General features: G+C 36.2%; 1 protein-coding gene and 1 long non-coding RNA gene across 2 annotated transcripts; one reads left to right on the top strand and one right to left on the bottom strand.

Moving 5' to 3' along the window:
* Positions 1-6,329: 6,329 nt before the first annotated feature.
* On the bottom strand, positions 6,330-7,399 carry LOC139708156 (uncharacterized). The gene is made up of 3 exons (XR_011709326.1): positions 7,232-7,399; positions 6,643-6,735; positions 6,330-6,392 (listed from the first exon to the last, which is right to left on the bottom strand). It is a non-coding gene; the product is annotated as an uncharacterized lncRNA (long non-coding RNA).
* Positions 7,400-16,040: 8,641 nt separating this feature from the next.
* LOC139708153 (uncharacterized) lies at positions 16,041-18,716 on the top strand (the record flags this gene model as incomplete). Its single annotated transcript, XM_071620129.1, has 3 exons — positions 16,041-16,249; positions 16,529-16,879; positions 18,363-18,716. Coding segments are annotated over exons 1-3 (781 nt in total), but the record flags the coding sequence as incomplete, so codon positions are not given.
* Positions 18,717-24,044: the final 5,328 nt, after the last annotated feature.

The raw sequence follows: 24,044 nt of genomic DNA, 5'->3' as shown, positions 1-24,044 counted from the left end.
TATGAAACAACTATGACATCAACAAGAATATGTTTTTAATGAAATGGAGGCATGATTCTTTCATGTAGCGCCCCCCCTCCTTTTAATATAACGAACATTTTTAAATCGAATCGCTAGTTACAACAAAACAGAAACTCTTGTTTAAAAAAAAATACATCAATATACATCTATTTACATTACTGTTCAGCTGGTACCGGGGACTTCTTCACAAGTGGAAGAGTCGTATTAACAGAAAAAAAGAAACCGTATAGAAAATACTGACACATGAAGTCCCCCTAAATGAAAACAGGTAAAAAAGCTGATCGTCATGCTTTCATTCTCTTCGTTTCTCCGTTTTCCTGTCCACCACACTTCATTTCTTTTGTAACCTGTTTTACACTCTGCCAGTCATATCCCCTCTTATAATAGTTCTTGGTTTTGTTGAGCAATATCGTGAGCTAAACACTACTCTGATATTTGATCTCCTGTAAGGAAGTTAACAGCATTCTCTTAAATCTCCTCCGATTTCTCAATCCTGTCCCTGCAATGGAGAGGAAAAAAAAGGGGACATGAATCTTAATTGTATCTTTTTTTTCAAACTAACTGTTCTGAATTTGAATTAAGAGCTGCTACTAGGAATAGTACTGAATACTCACATTTTTTTTTTTCATTATCGATTACCACCTGTCCAGCCCTCATGTACTGAGCTTGAACCTATCAATACTACCCTGTCATTTACTGATAAGCACTGATGCTTGCCGTTTTCTCCTTTTCTTAAGTGTATTTTGTTCTTTGTTTTTGTTTTTTTAGTTTTTTTTTTACATGTCTTCTCTCATTTTCCTTATATTCGCCTCTTTCCTTTAGTCGATATTAGTATAGCTTACGCTCCAAACATTGTTTTAAGCACGTTACAAATGCAATGCCTTACCGTTATTGTTGTTATTATTATAGGTATTATCATTTCAACAAATTGTAAATCGATTCCAATTGTAAAACAGCAAGCCTATAGTAGAGGGTTTGTGAACGAATTATAATACAAGTTACGTGTACTCTATGGTGTGGTTTTTACACGCCTCGACTGTTTAATGACTGTTGAATAGTTGGTTCTGTAAAAAGGTTCCTGCAGTTTCCACTATCAAAATTGAGGATGGCCCTATACTACTTTTGTATGTTACTGTCATTGCGTAGTAATAGCTGGTTATGTAGGGAACAGATATCATAAAAACAAAGCGCTTTGACAGGTGATGCCCTTCAATGCAATTTAGATGTTGGATTCATTCCTTTTACGGTTTTTATATAAAAAGTATATGAGATGTTGCCATATAAAAAAGAGGTGATAGCCAGCTATGATGCACAGTAGAACATTGTAAAAGTCAGCAAACTATAAAACATTGCAAAACTTAAGAAGCATTTTAAAATACGTTAGTTCCTTTCTTAAGATGAGTGATTTGATAGTCTATCAGCAGATATATGTATATGATTATATATATATATATATATAATATGTGACCGTGCACCTCAAAACGAACATAAAGTCGCACACACTGATTTTGCATGAGGACTGAAAATAAGTGAAATGGGTCAACCTAGCCGAACTTGACTTTTTTATATTTTCTGAAAGAGCGGTCCTTCTTTTACATTATGCTAAAATTTGGTATCATAAAACGGGCAGGAAATTGTGTTTTTTAGCAGTTTATCTCGAACATTTTTGGTAGAATAGTGTGATTAGGTGTGTCTGTAGAATCTCTTTTTCATTTCTGAAAAACCTTGTCCACACTCTTCACTTTCAACTCTTATAACTTTTGAAAGTATAGTGCTACTGCTTTTAAAGTTGGCATTGATTATGGACAGAATGTGTTAATGAGGCATGCTTAATTTCAGTTTAATCTGATAATCCCTTCATTGTTGTTACTCTGTTGGTTTACTTCCTGTTTTTTGTCCCATTCATCGCACAGCCAGCACGGTTTGGTAAAGATTAAGCGCATGAATAGACACTGTTCTTCAGAGCCTCTTTTCTCAGTTCACACTTTTCCTGAGTTTGTGCTTTCTTTCCAATATTTAGATAGGTTAGGAGAGTCCATTTGATTTGAGTTATACATCATTTTAAAGCTTAAAGTCTGCTCTTTCAGAATATGGTCTTAACTAAAAATTCATGTCTGGCGACTTTTTGTTTGTTTTGAGGTGCAGTGTCACATATATAATGTGTGTGTTGGGTGTATATTCTTCGGGAGTTGTTGACAATATTATATGTATATATGTGACCCTGCACCACAAAACAAACAAAAAGTCGCCGGACATGGATTTCTAGTTAAGGACAGATTCTAAAAGAGCAGACTCTAAGCCTTAAAATGATGTATAACTCAATTCTAATGGACTTTCCTAACCTATCTAGATATTGGAAAGAAAGCGTTCACTCTGGAAAAGTGCAAACCGAGAAAAGAGGCTCTGAAGTGCAGGGTCCATCTGTCTATTCAAGCGTTTAATCTTTACTAAACCGTTCTAGCTGTGCGATGAATGGGACAAAAACAGGATGTAAACCACTGGAGCAACAACAATTAAGGGATAGTCAGATTAAATTGGAATTAAGCACGCTCTATTAACACATTCTGACCGTGACTAGTGCCAACTTCCAAAGCAGTAGCATTATTCATTCAAAAGTTATCAGACTTGAAAGTGAAGAGTGTGCAAAGGGTTATCAAGAAATGAAAATGGACCTCCATTAACGTAAAGACACAACTGATCTCACTACTCTAAAAAAGAAAGGTTCTAGAAAAACGACTGAAAATGCATTTTCCCACTCATTTTCTGAGCCCAAACTTAGGAACAATGTAGAAGGAGGGTAGATCTTTAAGAAAATATGAACAACTGAATATTGACTTGGTTGACCTGTTGTTCCTTTTTTTTTTGAGTCTTCATGTGAAATCAAGGGGTGCGACTTTATGTTGTTTTGTGATGCACGGTCATATATATATATATATATATATATATATATATATAATTACATAATACACATTTTCTGTTTATGTAGATATAATCATATAATTACATACATATGTGTTTTTTTTTATATTTACATAAAAAAAAAATTGAATAGAGGAAACTTACTGTTAAAGGATCATCTACGTCGCCTCCAAAGCCAATAACTCACACACAATGACAAAACCATGGCTACCACGAAGAAACCGAAGAGCACTGCCGACACTCCTGCGGGTAATAGGAACATATTTTCGTATTAAAAAAAAATGCCGATTAGTCCCAAGACTATTTATGTCCTTCTCTCTCTCTCTCTCTCTCTCTTTTTACTGAAATAACAGCTTTCACACAAAGCGTATGTCAACTTATGAGTGAACAGTTTTTTTTTTAATTCAGTTTTGCAGAACACCATTTTTTCAATTCAATTTGAAGCTACATAGCTAAAAGACGTACTTATTTCAAAGAGATTTAAAAGAAAATGATACTAATATGAGAGTGAGCTTTGTTCACAGAATGTGCCAGTAAATTATGCAAAACTTCAACTCAATCCAGTAATCCCTTCCTTGCAGTTGTCATATAGGTTTTCATCCTATTTTCTTTCTTATTCATTGCACAGAGCATATTTCGTAATGTTCATATGCATTTAAATACCCTGTAAACTTCAAAGCTTCCGGCCAAATAAATGCTTTTTCAGAGGATGTGTTTTCTTTTCAACGTTTGGGTAGATCACGAAAGTTTATTAATTTTGTAATGATTTATGCATCATTAGAAAGATGACAGTCTCTTCTTTGTGAATCGACCATTTCAATTAAAAGTCAATATCTAGCGACTTTTTTGCTGGTGCTAAGATGGAGGGTCATATATTGAGAGATTGTAGTGTGGTGGTTTTGTGATGCAGAGTCACAAATAGACTTTAAGAGATAGTACATCTCAAGTGTGTCATTGTTATTCTGACGCAAACGACTTGCTGTGAGACAGAGATAGCCAGAGTTTCGCAACAAATCATTACATTCAAGTGTGATAAAAGTAGCCTTTAGAAATTATTCTTTAGTCTGCATACCTTCACGATGTGATTGGTTTCCTTTGTTTGAAGGCTTGATATGATCATACACAGAGTGTAGGCCTATGCACAGACCGACACTTTCGCATACGATAGATAGTAACCCCCTCCCCTTCCCACCACACATAATTATACACACAAATGTGTCCGTGCGTCACAAAACAAAACAAAAAGTCCTACCCTTTAATTGATTTGATTTGAATTGTTTTATTTCCGTATTCAATCTGACATGAGGAGTGTTGAAAAATAAAAGTGAAACTGCTGAGTCAAGTCCACTTGGATTTTGTCATATATGTCTGAAAGAGCTCTTCGTCCGTTAAAGTATTATAAGAAAGTTTTGGATCAACAATATATATATTTTTTTTTATTGAATAGTTTGATCAGGTGTGTCGTAGAACACCCATTGCATTTAATAAAAATGCACACTTTCCACTTTAACCTCTGATAACTTTTAAAAGTATAATTCTACAGCTTTAAAAGTTTGCATCGCCCATAGTCCTATTATATATTATGTAGATATATAGATATTTATATAGATATATACTAAAAGAAATTAGACTGAGGTGGACGTTGCTCTCGATCTTGAGTGTCCCTTATATATATATATATATATATATATATATATGAATAAAAGGGAGACTCATGATCGAACGCAACGTCCGCCTCAGTCTAATTTCTTTCAGTATACATCTGTATATATATATATATATATATATATATATATATATATATACGTACATACATACATATACAATTGGTTAAGGTATCGACTTCAGGGAAAGAACGTGGAAACACGGTATTCAGTATGAAACCGTAAAATGATGAATTCTTCATGAATTGCACACATCACTCATGCCAGAGAAACGTAAAAACCTACAGTAAAAGTGACTTCATGGCATGACAAACAACAACAACAACAACAACAACAACAGAAAGATTAAGGGTTTTATCATTGATTATTTATTACAATATCATTGTTCAAGTTTGTTACATACTATGATATCGTTATATAGGATTAAGATAGAAAATATTGTGATTTTGCTGTTTTATGCTCAATTGTATTCCAGTTGCCATTTAACGTTTTGTTGCAAATATCAGTTGTCGTTACAGAATACAATATCAAGCTGCAAAAAAAAAAGAATAAAAAGGAGAGCATATGTGAATGTGCACCTCAAAACGAACATAAAGTCGCACACACTGATTTCGCGTGAGGACTGAAAATAAGTGAAATGGGTCAACCTAGCCGAACTTGACTTTTTCATATTTTCTGAAAGAGTGGGTCTTCTTTTACATTATGCTAAAATTTGGTGTCATAAAACGGGCAGGAAAGTGTGTTTTTTAGCAGTTTATCTCGAACATTTTTTGATAGAATAGTGTGATTATGTGTGTTTTTAGAATCCCTTTTTCATTTCTGAAAAACCTTGTCCACACTCTTCACTTTCAACTCTAATAACTTTTGAAAGGGTAGTGCTACTGCTTTAAAAGTTGGCATTAATTATGGACAGAATGTGTACATGAGGCATGCTTAATTTCAGTTTAATCTGATAATCCCTTCATTGTTGTTACTCTGGTGGTTTACTTCCTGTTTTTTGTCCCATTCATCACACAGCCAGCACGGTTTGCTAAAGATTAAGCGCTTGAATAGACACTGTACTTTAGAGCCTCTTTTCTCAGTTCACACTTTTCCTGAGTTTGTGCTTTCTTTCCAATATTTAGATAGGTTAAGTCCATTTGATTTAAGTTATACATCATTTTAAAGCTTAAAGTCTGCTCTTTGAGAACATGGTCTTAACTAAAAATTCGTGCGACTTTTTGTTTGTTTTCAGGTGCAGGTTCACATATGATGAAGGGTAACATATTTGTTTCCCTTTTCTTTCCCAATTCTTCAGGTTTTTGTTGTTGTTTTTTTATGTGGGGGCATATTTCCATTTTTATTTTTTGTTAAAAACAAAAATGAATAAACGCTGCCTTCTATTCCACGTTTATGTGCATCAAAAATAACAGATACCAAAAATGCAATATTGATATTTGACTTTCTTTGCGCAAAAGGTTTATTTTATAGCGTAATGTTTAAAATCTTATCTAACATTTTTTTCCGGTCTCTGTGTCTGTTATGGTTTTACCAACGTTCGTTTTTTGTTTTTTGTTTGTCTGTTTTTTAAAACAGTTCTGTGTAAAAAAAGAAAGAAAAAAATGTTATTAAGCTTGTGGGATCCCAAGAGTGATTTTTAATCATTCAAAATACACTTCCAAGCTTTGAAAAAGTGGAAATTGTACTGTTGTTTTTTTAACTCACCATAGATATCCCTTTTACACCCTGAATGTTTGGTAGATTGAGTTGAAAGAGTATCTGTTGATACTGCCGTTTCCGTGGAGTGACCTATTGATTGAAAGAAAAAAGCATTACGTTAAACGTAAGAACTGAAAAAGAAATGATATCGAACTTTTAAAGTAGACAGTAATATTATCATATGGTTCCGGCCACCCTGGAAACCAACTTTGTATATACCCATAAATGAACATAATTTATGTAAATGCGTTCTTCATTCAATCCTCTTCATTGAACAACAAGGGTACGTAGAAAACGAAGGAAATGTGTATAATGTACGCCTATTCTTCATGAGACTTACCGTACATCATATCTGGGTGCCCTGTTTTTAGAGGAATGTGTGTTGACGCAGTCTCTACGGGCGCTTCTATTGAAGAAGTTCCCTTCCGGATTCCTTTAAAAAAGTAGTTGAAGGTAAGATAACTTATAAGTATGATATTTCGTTCACATATAAGGGCATCTTGCTATAAAAATCATCTGTGTTAATATCACACAAAGGTATGGTCATTCATTTATGATACTGCCATTTCGACACTTCGTTGCAGACAATGTTCTTATAACTATTGATTATTGGTGATCAGTTTTTTTCCTTAATCCCACACTATACTAAGATTCGTTACTAAGAAATGTTGTAATTCTAAAATTGAATTAGGTTCAACAAGAACAACAAAAAATGATTCCGAAGAATTGATACTCCGAAATAAATCAGGATTCGTGATTCTGTAACTGAAAGTGTTGCTCAAACGAAGATTACGTGGTCTGACTTAAAGCTGTGATTGACAGGAGGAGTCAAAATCAATAGCAACTTTTTTTTTCCATTACTTGGGCGGCAACGGCAAATAACTCAGGGAAGTTCTTTTATGTCAACGAAAAGAAAAACATTGTCATACCTTTCGCGTAAACGTATACTTGTGTTGAGTTATAGTATTGGACGTCGAGTCCGTATCCCGTGGCGTAACACGTGTAGAGCATCTCATCTCCGAGTGTGGCATTTTTTATAATAAGGGAAAAGTCGTCTGTAATGTCGAACATTCCGGCCCCATACCCCTGACCACTCCTTACAACCGGTTTGCTGTAGAGATGAAGCTTTGCCAACACATATCCTGGAGGATCAGCGGCCCTGGACCACCTAACAATAGCTACATTCCTATTCACTTTGCATGGTAGTACGCCTCTCTCTCCTTCTGTCAATTCAACGGACTCGTAAGTAAGAACGTTACCCCTTGATACGCCAAGATCCGTACCTGAGAGAGAGAGAGAGAGAGAGCGAGAGAGAGAAACAGAGAGAGAGAGACAGAGAGAGAGACAGAGAGAGATATACAGACAGAAAGAGAGGGAGAGAGAAGATAGATGACATAAAGTTCTAAATGTGACACTGCACCTCAAAACAAACAAAAAGTCGCTAAATATGAATTTTTAGTTAAGACCATATTCTGAAAGAGCAGACTTTAAGCTTTAAAATGATGTATAACGTAAATCAAATGGACTCTCTTAACCTATCTAAATATTGGAAAGAAAGCACAAACTCAGGAAAAGTGTGAACTGACAAAAGAGGCTCTGAAGTACAGTGTCTATTCAAGCGCTTAATCTTTACCAAACCGTGCTGGCTGTGCAATGAATGGGACAAAAAACAGGAAGTAAACCACCAGAGTAACAACAATGAAGAGATTATCAGATAAAACTGAAATTAAGCATGCCTCATTAACACATTCTGTCCATAATCAATGCCAACTTTGAAAGCAGTAGCCCTATCCTTTCAAAAGTTATTAGAGTTGAAATTGAAGAGTGTGGACAAGGTTTTTCAGAAATGAAAAAGGGATTCTAAAGACACACCTAATCACACTACTCTACCAAAAATGTTCGAGATAAACTGCTAAAAAACACACTTTCCTGCCTGTTTTATGATACCAAATTTTAGCATGATGTAAAAGAAGACCCTCTCTTTCAGAAAATATGAAAAAGTCAAGTTCGGCTAGGTTGACCCACTTCACTTATTTTCAGTCCTCACGCAAAATCAGTGTGTGCGACTTTATGTTCGTTTTGAGGTGCACGGTTACAAATACTCCTGAGCAAGACATCATAATATTTTACGAGTAGTACCAACATTGTCAAAAAATTAACATTTTTCTTTTCATATTTTACCGTACAACAACAACAACAACAACAACACAATGAAATGTGAGCATATACCTAACATGAACGTATAAACGAATTTTTTACCATTTACAAATTAAAGCACGCAAATGACATTCGGACCTCCAGATGAGAGGAACATTATAATACTAGATTTGAGTAAAATTCTGGCCAGAAACACACACATGCACACTCACAAATACACACACACACACACACACATACACACACACACACGTGCATAAGCATGTTAAGGCTTTTTACTTCTTTTGCGTTGTGCATTGTTACTCAACCTAATGATAAATCATACCGATGAAGAAACGTTGAAGTGTTTCATACAAACTTGTCACTACATATTTTACGTGTATACCAATTTTGTGATTTCGGCAAGACTTTCTTTCTCTGTCGCTCTTCCTCTCTCTTTCTCATTGGTATGTGTGTTTTTGTGTTGGGCATGGTGGTCGAAAATACAAAGTACTGCATACCTTTTGAATGGACTGAAGCAATTGCAGTTTTTATGTATACAATATCGTTGACGTGGTCAATCGCCTGACATTGATACACCCCCTCGTCTTCAGGTTTGACCTGTTTGATAATCAGAGAGTAATTGTCCGATATGGTGTACAAACCGTCCTCGAATCCCTGACCAGACCTCACACTTTTACCAGAGATGAGATCGAGTTCGACTAGGATTTCATTTAGCCCAACATCCGTTCTCCACCAGAATGCAGAACCTGTTCTTCTGCCTTCTATGCACGGAAGGACACCTTGTTCTCCTTCAGCCAGTTCTACGGTTACGCGAAACACATCTTGGTAGTTAGAACCTTTTGCAGCCGTACCTGTAACGTAACACATTTGATGACAAGCCTGTTTGCTTGTTTTTAAACAAGATAAGTGACAAAGCAAAGGTAATATTACCTGAACAATTATGCACATCTTTAAGTAAATACATATCTGGCTACTTATAATCAGTTGGAATAAAAAAAAAAATGTTTAAATCACATTCAATATCCCCATAACACAATGGCAAAGGTGATTAAGATGTCATGTCCTGTTTTTTTTTTTAATTCTCTGAAAGAAGACATGTATACTTGCAAAATGTGTTAGTGCCTACAAAGTAGTTTTTATTAAAGGACTAAGTACTTTCGAATTACTCAGTGTTAGTGTATACCTTTGCCAGAGGATCCCATTATTTTTTCGATATAATTCCGTACGTCGAGGAACGCTGGATCTGCTTTGCCTTTCTGTCCCTTGTATTGTCTACATGTTATGTTAGTCTTCAGGGGCGTCACCAGCTTTTTTTCAAGGGGGGTGCGTTTTGACACTAAATGTAACGAGATTTTGGGATTTTGGGACAGTTATTTGGAATATAGGAAGCTGTCAATCCCTAGACTTTTACTGTTTTTTGAGGGAAACCAAGCGGGGAAAGGGCACTGGCGTAGCTAGGATTTCATCTTGGGGGGGGGGGGGGGAGAGAGGGGGTTTAGTATGGGAGGGAGCGAGAAAGGAGAGGGGGGGGGAGGGTGTGGAAGTGCCTGTTGTGGGAGGATGTGAGAGGGAGTGTCCCCCTCCCACCGTGAGCACTTTTTGCATTTAGATGTTGTAAATAGTGCAATTTGATGCAAGTTTTTTGCGTGTTTTATCGACTTGAAACAGTCCCACTTGTTTAAGGTATCAGTACATTTTGAAGTAAATTGTTATGGGGGGGGGGGGCACCGGGGCGGAACTGCTGGCAATTACTGGCAGCAACATCAAGTGAATTGCATAACGATTAAATGCGAGCGAGCGAAGAGAGCGAGCTTGAAAATTTTGACACTTTACAGTCCCAAAACTGCAGTTTGAAGCTATATCTTTTTTTGCTTTCGAAATTAAGGGGGGCGCACCGGGCGCAACTCCTGGCAATTACTGGCAGCAAGATCAGGAGAATTTAGATGCGAGCGAGCGGAGCGAGCGAGCTTGAAAATTGTGACATTTTACAGTCCCCAAACTGCCGTTTGTAGCTATATTTTTTTCGTTGTGGAAATCAAGGGGGGGTTGGGGGAGGCGCACCGGGAGCAACTGCTGGCAATTACTGGCAGCAACTTCAGGAGAATGGCATTACGACTAAATGCGAGCGAGCGAAGCGAGCGAGCTTGAAAATGTTGATATTTTACAGTCCAAAAACTGCCGTTTGAAGCTATATTTTTTTCGCTTTGGAAATTAAGAGGGGGGGGGGGGGCGCCCGGTGCGCCCCTCCCCCTGGATCCGCCACTGGTAGTCAAGGGTGTCGGATTATGTTCATGACTGGGGGAGGTATGACCAGCGAGGTGGCATCGAAGTGACCAAGCGGGGGAAGGATGTCCAAAATCTGCACTTTAGAGCATCCCCTAATTGTGCATGTTTGTTTGTGTGTGTATATTATATACATGGAAAAGTTAGGAATTAGCCCAGGTCAAGTCTTTTTATTGGCAATGCAAGACATTTTTATACAGACTAATATGTGAAGCAACACTGCAAAATCAATGATCTACAAATTGTAGCTTTGATATAACGAAGCGTAAGGTACAAAGGTGTATATTCTACATCACATTGCACAACATTGTAGCGATTCTCTTTGCCGTTCGGATGTTCTGAGTACACTGCGCACATCCTGCTTATATGTGACCGTGCACCTCAAAACGAACATAAAGTCGCACACACTGATTTTGCGTGAGGACTGAAAATAAGTGAAATGGGTCAACGTAGCCGAACTTGACTTTTTCATATTTTCTGAAAGAGCGGGTCTTCTTTTACATTATGCTAAAATTTGGTATCATAAAACGGGCAGGAAAGTGTGTTTTTTTAGCAGTTTATCTCGAACATTTTGGTAGCATAGTGTGATTAGGTGTGTCTTTAGAAACCCTTTTTCATTTCTGAAAAACCTTGTCCACACTCTTCACGCCAACTCTAATAACTTTTGAAAGGATAGTGCTACTGCTTTGAAAGTTGGCATTAATTATGGACAGAATGTGTTAATGAGGCATGATTAATTTCACTTTAATCTGATAATCCCTTCATTGTTGTTACTCTGGTGGTTTACTTCCTGTTTTTTGTCCCATTCATCGCACAGCCAGCACGGATTGGTAAAGATTAAGCGCTTGAATAGACACTGTACTTCAGAGCCTCTTTTCTCAGTTCACACTTTTCCTGAGTTTGTGCTTTCTTTCCAATATTTAGATAGGTTAGGAGAGTCCATTTGATTTGAGTTATACATCATTTTAAAGCTTAAAGTCTGCTCTTTCAGAATATGGTCTTAACTAAAAATTCATGTCTGGCGACTTTTTGTTTGTTTTGAGGTGCAGGGTCACATATGCAGAATGCCAACCAGGAATCACGCTGAATCACAATCTTTTGTCGGGTCCGGGCTTTTTGAACAATGTTTCACACTATATACCTACTTAATTATGGTTAAAATAAATCATAGAAAAATATCTTATTTCTTGATGACCCTTTCATTCAAAAGCAGTTTATACTAACCTTTGAATTACAATTATGGTAAGTCTTTTTTTTTAACCAGCGGATGGGGGGGGGGGGGGGGGCACCCCCCCCCCCCCCGTAGTTACGCCACTGCTTTTGGGTGAAATGATTAGACAGATTTCTATAACAAAAAAGCAAGAAAATCATTTCATCGCGGGAATTATGATTATGTGGGGTGGGGCAAATGGTGCGCTTGCCTTCCAATATTTTTATGGGGCAACATTTTTGTTTTCTTTCAAAATCTTCTCATTTCGGGAATTATTAATTATGGGGGGGGGGGCAAAATCAAAATATGCTTGCCCCTCCAATATTTTTATGGGGGTAACTTTTTGTGTTTCTGTCAACAACAAAAAAAAGGGTAAGAAAATCTTCTCGTCTCTGGAATTATGGAGGGGGGGGATGGGCAAAATGATATGCTTGCCCCTCCATTTTTTTTTTTTTTTTTTTATGAGGCTAAGGCTCACTCTTGGGCTGACAATATGGATTGGTCAGAAGTAACGTACATAGACCCTACATACTTGTAAGTAGCACACGTACATGCGAACGTGTACGCGCTCCGTATCGTACGGATGTACAGTATGGTCGATAATAGTAAACACTGTATAGAATACTAGTAGATATGTATAAAATCAGTGCTGCCAGAACCAGGGGTGCGAATTGTTTTTGCCCACGATTTTGTTGTTGTTGTTGTTGTTCCTGGTGCAAAATATAAAAAAAAAATAGAAAAGAATAATTATTTAGCGTCCGGCGTTGAGGTCGCTCGCAGAATGGAAGATTTTTTTTTCTTTTTTTTTCGGATCTGAAGGGGGGTGCGTTCGCACCCAACGCACCCCCCCCCCCCCCCCTGGTGACGCCCATGGTCTTGTTTCATTCTGTCTTGTCTTTTAATCTCCCTTTGTGTCGTCGTCCCAGTCTCGTTTAACGTTTCAATGTTATATGCGTGTGTATGTGGTCTGTTTGTTGCCCTGTCTTCTTAGTGGGCTTCCAGACTTTGGTTTTTCTTTTACTTTCTCCCTGTCCTTTTTTCCCTTTTTGCATCAGTTATTTTTTTTTCGACATACTGTACATGAGGGGCCCACATTTCAAAGGCTTTGTCTTTTAGTGGGTCCCTCCATTTTTCGATGTTTCGCGAATGGTTATATCGTCTTTATCACTCCAGTAAATCAATATTCATGACAACGTATTTGTTACCTCACGCTTCCACAAATATATTTTCCCAATTTACTTTGTGTTCATTATGCAACATTATTTTATGTTACCTTAGAAAGTGAAATGTTTATGTTCTTTTCGAAAAATGGCATAAAGTTTGAATTTGAAATTGAATTTGAATCTGAGGCTGACTTTGTATTTTTTTTTTGGCCAGTATGCGCTCTTATGTTTATCGATATCATTAATTTATTGCATTTTTTTATGTAATACCTGATTTATCTTGTGTTATATTTTTGTTGAAAGAGAAAAAAAAAGAAGAATGAAAATAAATGAATTGAATTGAAAAAAAAAAATTGCATTGAGGATGGGTTTTTATTTTTTTGCTATGATGTCGATGAATTATTCAGAGATTTAACTTTTTTTCAAGTTTAGAAATTGCCCTTTAAGAATCTGGTCACATCTTGCTACGTCTTTGTGGTTTGGTCAAGCAGGGCACATTTGTTGGCCCTTTTGGTAGTCATATTGAATATCAAAAATGCAAGAGTTGCATCACACAGATTTGCATGTAACACGCTCGAAGTGTGTAGGTGGAGTCACAAAGAAATACAGCGAATGGACATGATCAAAAGTTACGGCAAATATGTAACGTCGGCATCCAGACTAGATAGCCAGTACCCCTCTAGGACGCTACGATAAACCTGTATGCATAAGCTAAATCTGGTGACGAAGTTCAGTCTGTCTGTCATGATAAAAATAGTATTCAATTTTCGAGGGAAGGACAATCAGTAATGTTGCAATCATGAAGAAATGTTTCCTTAAGAGGATTACTTGTCTCAGTGGAATGATATACAAAAGAAACGGCCTTCCTATCTGAAAGGTTTTAAAGCCAATTTGTCATATACTTCATGTTCAATGGCGGTTTCGGGCATGGGTTCAGAAGAAAAAGACCAGTTGTGATTGGATTCGTTTGTTAAGCCCCTTTTTCTAATTGGTAAAATAGGTTCCGTTAGAAACAGGTGAATAAATAATGAACATTGCTAACTCATAACACCGTTGTGTCAAGAGTTGCAATATGTTGCTGATATACTTTACAGCACATATTTTGTTATTGTGACTCGTCGAACATACTGCCTAACCACATGCAGATAGCTACTTATCAAGTACGTATTTTTATCATAGATCTGTAAATCTATACAGGTAGGTGAGAAATCCAGTCTTATTTCATTCTTGTTTATGTTTCAATGAAACCAACATTCATGGAGTGATTATGATTCAATTTGAAATCTACTTCAGTCCATGTTGGTAGGGGGTTTTGACAAAAACATGCGTATAGTAAAATAGGCTATTTAGCAGCCTGAAGGCAAGCTGCAATCGGACATCCATGTTCGTGGTATGTGGATACTATGCCATCATTCCAATTTCTGGAGGAGGACAAAACAAACAAACAAACGAACAAACATACTCATACACTCACGCATACTTACCTTAAATAGTAGGCAGCGATATGTATTTCTGTAAAATCCGTTGGTAATTTAATTTTAGTGTAAAGTAACATAAAATTAACTACAAAACAGTAACAAAATAAACAAATATGCCTGAAAAACAAACAAACATTAATGTTCCTTCTTACATCGACTGTTGGAACAGGAAGAACAGTGCTGGTTTATACTCACAGTAAGAAATGGAGACTATAAACAGTAGACACATGGCCTTCCGTTCGTGTATATCCGCCATTTTGCACAATTAGACACACCACTCCATTATGTGAAGGGAAACGAGAATAATAGAGGTGAGCATGCACAGTGTACATTCACATAGTACATTGTGTACAAAAAAGTCCAAGATCTCTGCGTATAGTTTGCTATCTGATAAATTTCCAATACAATACATTGACGTTTGCATTGAAAAGGATCTATTGTCAGTACCTGCATTACAGGCATAACAGTCAAAGCTACGCAACATGCCATGAGAAAGAGAGAAAGAGGGGGTGGGGAGGGTTACCCTGCAATACGATTCGTATCCGCTAACTTGCGGACGATAAAACACAGGATCGCAAACAATTCCCAAATCAATGTTTTTTTTTTGTTTTTTGTGTGTCTTTTTTTATAATGTCGAGCTAGTGGAGAGCATAATCACATGGTGGTAAAAAACAAACAAACAAACAAACAAACAAACAAACAAACAAACAAAACATAACCAAATGGCAAAGGAGCAATATGAGGAGCAATAAAACATTGCAGTTTATAATACATACACAACAAACCATTGTACAATGTTTATGGCTGAAAAATAATGAAGACAGCACAGAAAAGGCAGTACATTTAACTCAACAAGGAAGCAGGACACCGTCAGCAAAACCTTAGATTGACTGGGCTGATGGCGTCATGGTAAATGTAACTATTAAGGTTTGCTTCTCATGAGCGTCTTTTTTTTCGGCAATCTTTTTGTTTATGCAGTACTCAGAATGTCCAACGGATACGGCAATGAATCACCTATTACATTTAACTGCGTATGAATTACGTTGATCTCTGCATGCTTGCAAATCGTTGTTTGTCTATTCAAAATTGAGTTGAGTTGTATCCCGCTGTGATACTGTGTTGCTCCAGGTTCTGAAACCATTAGGCATTGGTTTGATGTCAAAGTTGCATTGTATGTTTGTTTTGTAAGTTTTGTAAGGTTTGTAAGGTTTAAGAAAAACCAAACCAAACAAATCAAAACAAAACACGAAATCACCGAATCTCACCAAGCTGGTGATTATAGAGATCACCACACACTTTGTACTACTTTCTCTAGAGTTAGAAATAATATTACTTTAACGCTAAGCCAAAGTGTTAGAGACGACAGCATCCCATCATCAACACACAAACATAATGTATACAAGCACAAACCTGCTATCACATACACAAAAAAAAGGTAATTCAGTGACTGCAGGAGTGGTGTTGACAATCAAACGGAGCGTATCCAGAGCGGCTGATATCCATGGACATCTACGTGTGCATGCTCGCAATATTTTCCTTGTAAGCAGTGTATTTTGAATTGTCTTTCAACTTTTAACATGACAGAGAGGAGCTATCAACGTGTATGTGAGTGGAAAGCCATATTTCTTCTTATAACAGTCTTCAGTCTGCACTGTGAGTATAAATAGGCGCAAATTCATTCATTGTCATTAGTACCAAAAAAAAAAAACACCACTCAGACATTTTGAAGTGAGATTGCAAAAAATCTGTCCAAAGTGAATGTGTATTGACGGGCGTCGATGTTTGTATGTACGGAAGTGATTCTATTCAGAATCATCCGTTTCTGTCTTCTTAAGTGAGTGTGTGTGTGTGTGTGTGTGTGAGAGAGAGAGAGAGAGAGTGAGTGTGAGTGTACAAGATCAAGTTAACGTTGAAAAGTATTTTGCATTACAGACGCAGTTGCGGAACAATTGGATTATGATGTGTCCGGTGTGTCTGTGGAACTACAGGAAAGGGAACAAGGCGTCCTTCCTTGCGTGGTGAACCGAAGGACAGATTTCGTGTATTGGTGGAGAACGGATGTTGTGCAACCTGACTTTCTGATTGTGCTCCATCACCTCTCCGGTGAACTTGTAAGGTCTGGTAATGGATATGAGGCCGGTGTGTACAACGTATCAGATGACTTTTCTCTGATCATCAACGAGGTCAAACAAGAAGATGAGGGGGAATATGAATGTCAGGCAGTTGACCTGGTCAACAACATTATATATTCGAAAACTGCAATAGCTTCCTTTCATTCAGAAGGTATGAGATTCTGCATTTTTGTGTGGATAATGAAAATGCATCCCTTACATCTATAAGCGTTGTCGATTGTATGATCATTATTTCTATTATCATTATTATTATTACTATTATTTTAATAATTATTAATAATTATTCTCATTATCTATAAAAATAATATTCTTATTCTCATTATAATTATTATTTTTATTATTATTGCTGTTATCATTATCATTATCGTTATTATTATTATCATTACCATCATTATAATTACTACTATCAATACCAAAAGTCTCAATAAAATGGTATTTGGTATGGCCGAGTACTTGTAATAGGGCCAATAGAGTTTTTTTTTTTCCCTACAAAAAGCAAGAAATAACAAGAACAGCAGCAACTACTAAAGAAACAAAGAAAACAAGCAAATGCAAGCAGCGTTTCAGCTTTTTTTTTGTTCTACAAAACTTGTATCTTTGGTACAGAAATGTGGTTGAGTATGTCTTAGGCGCCCCTTTTTATTGTAATTCCTGCACACTCTTCATTTTCACATCAAGCAACTTTTAAAAGTTGAATCGATTATAGACAAAGTGCGGTGATAGAGTATACCTTCTTTTACCCTTCTGTTAAACCCTTCATTGTTTTAGCTATGTTGGTTTACATCCTGTTTTGTCCCATTCATTGCACATAGCCCGGTTGGAAAAGCATAGCGCTTGAATAAACCATGTACACAAGAACAATATTTTTATTTTCTCAGTTCACATTTTCACACAAGAATATGTGCTTTCTTTCCAATATTTCGGTACGTTAGGAGAGTCCAGTACATCATTTTAAAGCTAAGAATCTTATCTTTAGAGTCCAGCCTTAAAGGGTGTGTACAGTTCTGGTCGAGGTGAAGATTTGGCTTTTAACGTTTTGTGAGATATTCAGAAACCACTCTATGAGATGTCAAAGAGCATGCAGTTCTAAGGGGTATCAAAAGTTTATTCGATGAAAATAGGTTTTGAAATGGCTGAGATATCCAAAAACAAGGTGAAACAAAGAGATACTGATAAAGTTGGGGCAAGTCGCCTTTTATCATTAGCACTTTTTGGATATCTCAGGCATTTGAAAACCAATTTTCATCAAATAATCGTTGAATCCTTCTTAAAATTACATGCTCTTTTATATTTCATTAGAGGTTTTTCATTATCTCACTTAGGAATGTTCAAAACATGAATCCCCAAATCAACCAGTACTGTACAGTCCCTGTAAATGAAACATTGCACACATTTTATTATTTTACTTAGGGTAAGTATAATTACTTTTTTATGTTACCTTTTCCGGTCGAAAACCACGCACTTACGTCGTTTGTTTTTGCTATGTTTTGTTTTGTTTTTATAGAGTTTGTGTCATTAAGTGCGAAAAACTGCATTGTAACATGCAGACTTGCATATAATGTTCTGTTATGTATTCATTTATTTACTTCTAGTAACATTCACTTTCATGTCTTCCCCCTCTTTGTATTCTGCAGGTACTGATACTGACGTCTCCAGTGATTACGTCGTTACTAACACGTTCGTAGAATTGACGGAGGGAGAAACGGGTATACTTCCCTGCAGAATAAGCCATAACGCAGCTTCTGTAAAGTGGACCGGATCGTCCTATTCCCCTGACTACACGCTGGCAAAGGTCCATCTCTACAGCAAACCGGTTGTAAGGAGTGGTCAGGGGTATGGGGCCGGATTATTCAACATTACAGACGACTTTTCCCTGGTAATAAACACAGTCAGACCTGAAGATGAGATGCTGTACAGGTGCCTGGCCCTGAGCTCAGGAAACGACATCGCACACTATAACTCGACACGTGTAATTGTTCGCACTACAGGTTTGTTATATTTCTCCTTACAGTGACATACTCTGTGATTGAGGCGGACGTGAATTCTTTGTAATTCTATTCGATTCATTTTGATGTTCCCTTTTTATTCAATATAATGTAATGCAAAATATACAAAATGTAAAATAAAACAAAGTGATCGTGATAAATGTGGATCCCACCTTTTGATATGAATGCCTTGGTTTTGGACATAAACATGTCCATCACTGTGTTGGCTTGGCAACTGTCTTATGAGGGATTATTGCATATAGCCAGAGCTGACACTAAGTGTGCTGCAGGATTCGTGTTAATATGCTTGTTATTGTTATGAAAGCAATATCTCCAAAGTCGTTGCCAAAGCAGCCGCCATGTGAACAGGGGTGGGGGGTGGGGGTGTGGCATTAGATTTAAAAAAAAAATGATGTCAAACCAAGTTTTCGCATGGAATAAACTTTCCAAGACTTTCAAGACTTTTCGGATACTTACAAAATACTTTTACTTGTTTTGTTTTTTCCCCATTATGAATATAATGTGACTGTCGGCCCCCGACATCACGAAATGGGTAGAAAATTGCACAACAGGAATTAGAATAACTTAAAATATTTAATCTTGTTAAGCTTTTTTCTTTATATATATATATATATATATATATATATATATGAACAAAACCCATTGAAATAAAACAAATCTTTTATTCACTATTTTAAAGACTTGGATCATAAAATCTAGTATTAGTATAGGTGTGTCTCGGAGACACCACTCCCTTACGTAAAACAAACTTGACTGTCTTAGACTTACTCTGTACATTTTTTTTCAAATCTACCAACGTCTGAAGGGGAACTAATTAGTAAAATTAATGGTAGAGAATGGACAATTTTATCTGGATTTTATAAAGCAGTCGTTGTGGCTGGCTATGAGTTTTACACTCTGTTGTCATTTTGTTCCATTTTGGCTCAGAGCGCAATTTTACTAGATTGTGTTCCAAATCCCCCTGTTTTTAAAAAGGCTCTATAAACACACTTTCCCAGAGTGTCTGTTTCTGTCCATTATACAGATAGGTAGATTTTGTAATGAGATAAGCATCATCTTAAAGTTTAAAGGCTGCTTTTGAATAACCTGCCCTTAAGTAGAAATTCATGTATGCGACTTTATGTTGGTTTCGTGATGCATGGTCATACAGTTCATGTGTCTTGACCTCTAAGTGTTATAAATGGGGGCGCTGTGACATAGTGGATGAGACTCCGGACTCCCGATCGGAGGACCCGAGTTCGAAATTCCGCCTACTGCTTACGTCCTTGCAATTGAATGATTAAATATATACATGTAATCACTATTATAACATTTCAGAGTCATTCATTCGGAAGTGTTTGTATTTCTAGAAACTAAATCAGTACCATGGCAACAAGAGAAATTAATTTCAAATCTAAAATATTGGTCAATTTTCCCGTTATTGGTTATCATAAAGGAAGAAATATGCTGTTTTCCTATGGCAATGGGGAATATAGTCATGTAAAGAAAAAAATGTTGTGTTAACCTGTGTCCACGACAATAGGAAAAAATCACAACTCGAGAGCTCCCTATATACAAATCTGCTGAAAATATTATTTATATTGCTGAATCTGATGCTTTTAAACGAGTGTGTACAATTACTTCATTATTCCGCTGAAACGTTTAAAAAATTCTTCGTTATGGTTTATTATGTGCTTACATTCAACTAACTGTTTGCTGTTATTTTTATATGACCAGGATATCCCACCGAAATGGTGGTATCATCAAGTAGTGTCTCTACTTCACCTTCCCCGAATTGTTCGACTAAATTTCATGGTAAGTTTTAGAAGACCAATAAAGATTTCATCGTAAAAGAAAACAAACAAACAAAAGATGTTGGAAACATGCACGATCAGAGTAAATCAGTTACAGAATCGTGGCAGTACCCTAGTACATTATCCATTCACGCATTGTGTTTTCTTTCAACAATGGACACTGTTCTATCGTCGTCTACTTACGTCTGATTTGATGAGCTAATATCTTCAATTAAGATTTCTTTTTCCTATTGCCAATTTGATGGTTCTAGCATTTTATGTCCACACTTGACATGAACCAATTTTCAACGAGTTAACGAGTTCTAGCCAACCTATATTATCTCGGGACAATGTACTAAGAAATGTTCTACATATTCCAGAGGCGAAGTAGCTTGTTGAAATTGACATTTCAGGAATATATGAAAAACTTAATTATAACAGGTGACACCTCACTTTGTTTCTTTTCGGTTTCCTTCTTCCATAAATGCCAAACAGTAGTTACGATTGTGTCCTTTAACACTGCGATGACCAGAAATGAAATAAGCTAAAAGCAATATGTATGACACTTCTATTTATCATGTTACATGATAACTTTGATGTTAAATTATTGTTCGAAAAAAAAATCAATATCGGAGTTAATTAAGAAAAAAAGGGAGTCAGACTCCCTGGTTTCATTGAATCGTTGTATTTTTTTTCTCACTCTCTCTGTAACTCTCTCTCTCTCTCTCTCTCTCTCTCTCTCTCTCTCGGGGATAAGGCGCTTCGTAAGGCCATGCAAAAATGCTTCCAGAATCCGTGATTTTTCTTTGGATTTAGTGCCTTTTGTAATCAAGCTCTTCATATATATATATGTATATATATATATATATATATATATATATATATATAATTATGAGATTATATGACTCCCTTTCTCCTTTCTTCGAGTTCTATTCATGAAACAATGCAAGCTAGTACCAGCAGTGCTCTGACGCGATACATAATCGGACCAATGCTCGAGTAGTAATGTTCCGATATTCTCAAGTTGACAACTTCGTGATCATTCGTGATCATCAGTATTCACATACAAAAGATGATGCTTAGTATCATGTTTGTGTAGAGTGTCAAGAAGAAGTTGCTTCCTTATCCCTCATTGTGTTAATGCAAAATGAATTTAAAATAAGTAGATGTTATTGTTATTGACTGAAAACTTGTTTTGTTTCCCCTGCAGGGGTGTCCAGGGTGCTCTTCGGATCTTGTGCGGCATTCCTAATAGTTTCTTTGTTTGCAATGTTCTATTTATGCTTTAAGGAACTTGGTTTTTCCATACAAAGTAAGTTCTTGTGAAATAACCTTTCTCAAACAAACATACATATGCAACTCATTATCATTTTTTGTATTCATTCTTTTATTTATTTATTTATTCATATATGAATACATGTCACGTTAGATAACCCTTACGTGATATATCAGAAAAAAAAAATCAAACGTCCTGATTCTTCGTTATGAATCAAAATATGTGAAACATATATTGGCAAGTAAAGTCGAGTGATTGTGATTAATTATTTCAACAATTTATTCTTTTGCAATTTTATTCGGTCACTTACCTTTCCTTTGTGTATAATTTGAATATAGTTCAAGTTTCATGCTTTTATTATTATACCGACCAGGGCAAGAACGTACATCTATGGACGAATCTAGAGGCACAGGAAATGACGATGGGAGCGCTTTGGAATTTCTTTAGAGATACGCGATTGAAAGCTCACCAAATCACTAAATGTTTAAAAGACATGCAGGAGGAGGGACCACGTCAACGGGTTAAACACACAGGTGTTTGCGATGAATAAATTGCATATATGTGCATGAGTTAAGTGACTCTCTCTCAAATGGGATCTCCATTCGATGTCCTATTCGAGGGAGTGCTTTGCTGTTTTGAAAATTAATCAATAGTTTTCGTAATATATTATGTTTTGCGTGAAATTAATTCACCAATGATGGGACCATATTCTACGATTTTTTTTTTCCAAACAGTGCCTTCATTTTTCGCAGTTTGCGTATTGTTATTTCAACTTCATCACTTCAGTTGTCATGTCAATGCTTCATTACTGTAAGGTTCCACAAAAATTGTATGCTCTTCTCAGTTTGCTTTGCTTAGCTTATGAGACCTTATTCTCTGTAACCAAAGGCAAAATAGTGTTTATGTCCAGGTCGAAAAATGAAATTACATTTAAACTGAATTTCAAAGAGAGATAAATAGAACAAATAAAAAAAAATATGTGCTCAGTCATTCATGACATTTGTTAGCATAATTAGATACCAATGTAAAAAAGGTACGTAGAGTTCTTTTTTTTTCCTCGCAACTAACTTTGTGCTCTCCAGAGCTGACGATTGTTAAATATTAGCTCTCTAAAGTTAGATTATTATTATTATTATTTTTTTTTTTTTGGGGGGGGGGGGTACGCACTGTATTCACAAGTTTTTCTTTAAACCCTACATATAAATTGGTCCTTATGGCACAATCGACATTCAACACGGCATTGGCGTATATTTTTCTCCCCATATACTTTTTTGGTACAATTGCACCCAGCAATATATATTAATGTGTTCAAAGAAGTCCTATGATTTATGATAAATTGTCATTTCTATTGAATATTGTTTTGAAAACGGAATACAGAAATAAACTGAACTGAACTGAACTAAACTTGATTTAACTGAACCGTATCTCTTTGTGTAAACTGAATCATTGCGGTTTTAAACAGGTTTCCTTGCTAGGTCTGTTATTACTTATATAGTAAAGGACTCATCCAAGAATGTTTTCATTTCTTCTGCTTTGCAGATGATAATTTATATATATATATATATATATATATATATATATATATGTGTGTGTGTGTGTGTGTGTGTGTGTGTGACCGTGCACCTCAAAACGAACATAATATCGCACACACTGATTTTGGGTGAGGACTGAAAATAAATGAAATGGGTCAACCTAGCCGAACTTGACTGTTTCATAATTTCTGAAAATATCTAGATAGGTTAGGAAAGTCCATTTTGACTTGAGTTATACATCATTTTAAAGCTTAAAGTCTGCTCTTTTAGAATATGGTCTTAACTAAAAATTCATGTTTGGCGACTTTTTGTTTGTTTTTAGGTGCAGGGTCACATATCTAAATATTGGAAAGAAAGCACAAACTCAGGAAAAGTGTGAAGTGAGAAAAGAGGCTCTGAAGTACATTGTCTATTCAAGCGCTTAATCTTTACCAAACCGTGCTGGCTGTGGGATGAATGAGACAAAAAACAGGAAATAAACCACCAGAGTAACAACAATGAAGGGATTATCAAATTAAAGTGAAATTAAGCATGCATCATTAACACATTCTGTCCATAATTAATGCCAACTTTCAAAGCAGTAGCGCTATCCTTTCAAAAGTTATTAGAGTCGAAAGTGAAGAGTGTGGACAAGGTTTTTCAGAAATGAGAAAGGGATTCTAAACACACGCCTAATCACACTATTCTACCAAAAATGTTCGAGATAAACTGCTAAAAAAACACACTTTCC

The sequence above is a fragment of the Diadema antillarum genome, unplaced genomic scaffold, assembly GCF_040938485.1.
Source record: "Diadema antillarum isolate AM-2024a unplaced genomic scaffold, OU_Dant_1.0 seq00001314_RagTag, whole genome shotgun sequence".
Taxonomy (NCBI): Eukaryota; Metazoa; Echinodermata; class Echinoidea; order Diadematoida; family Diadematidae; genus Diadema; species Diadema antillarum.
The sequence above is the reverse complement of the archived record's forward strand: the minus strand, read 5'-3'. Positions and strand labels throughout refer to the sequence as shown.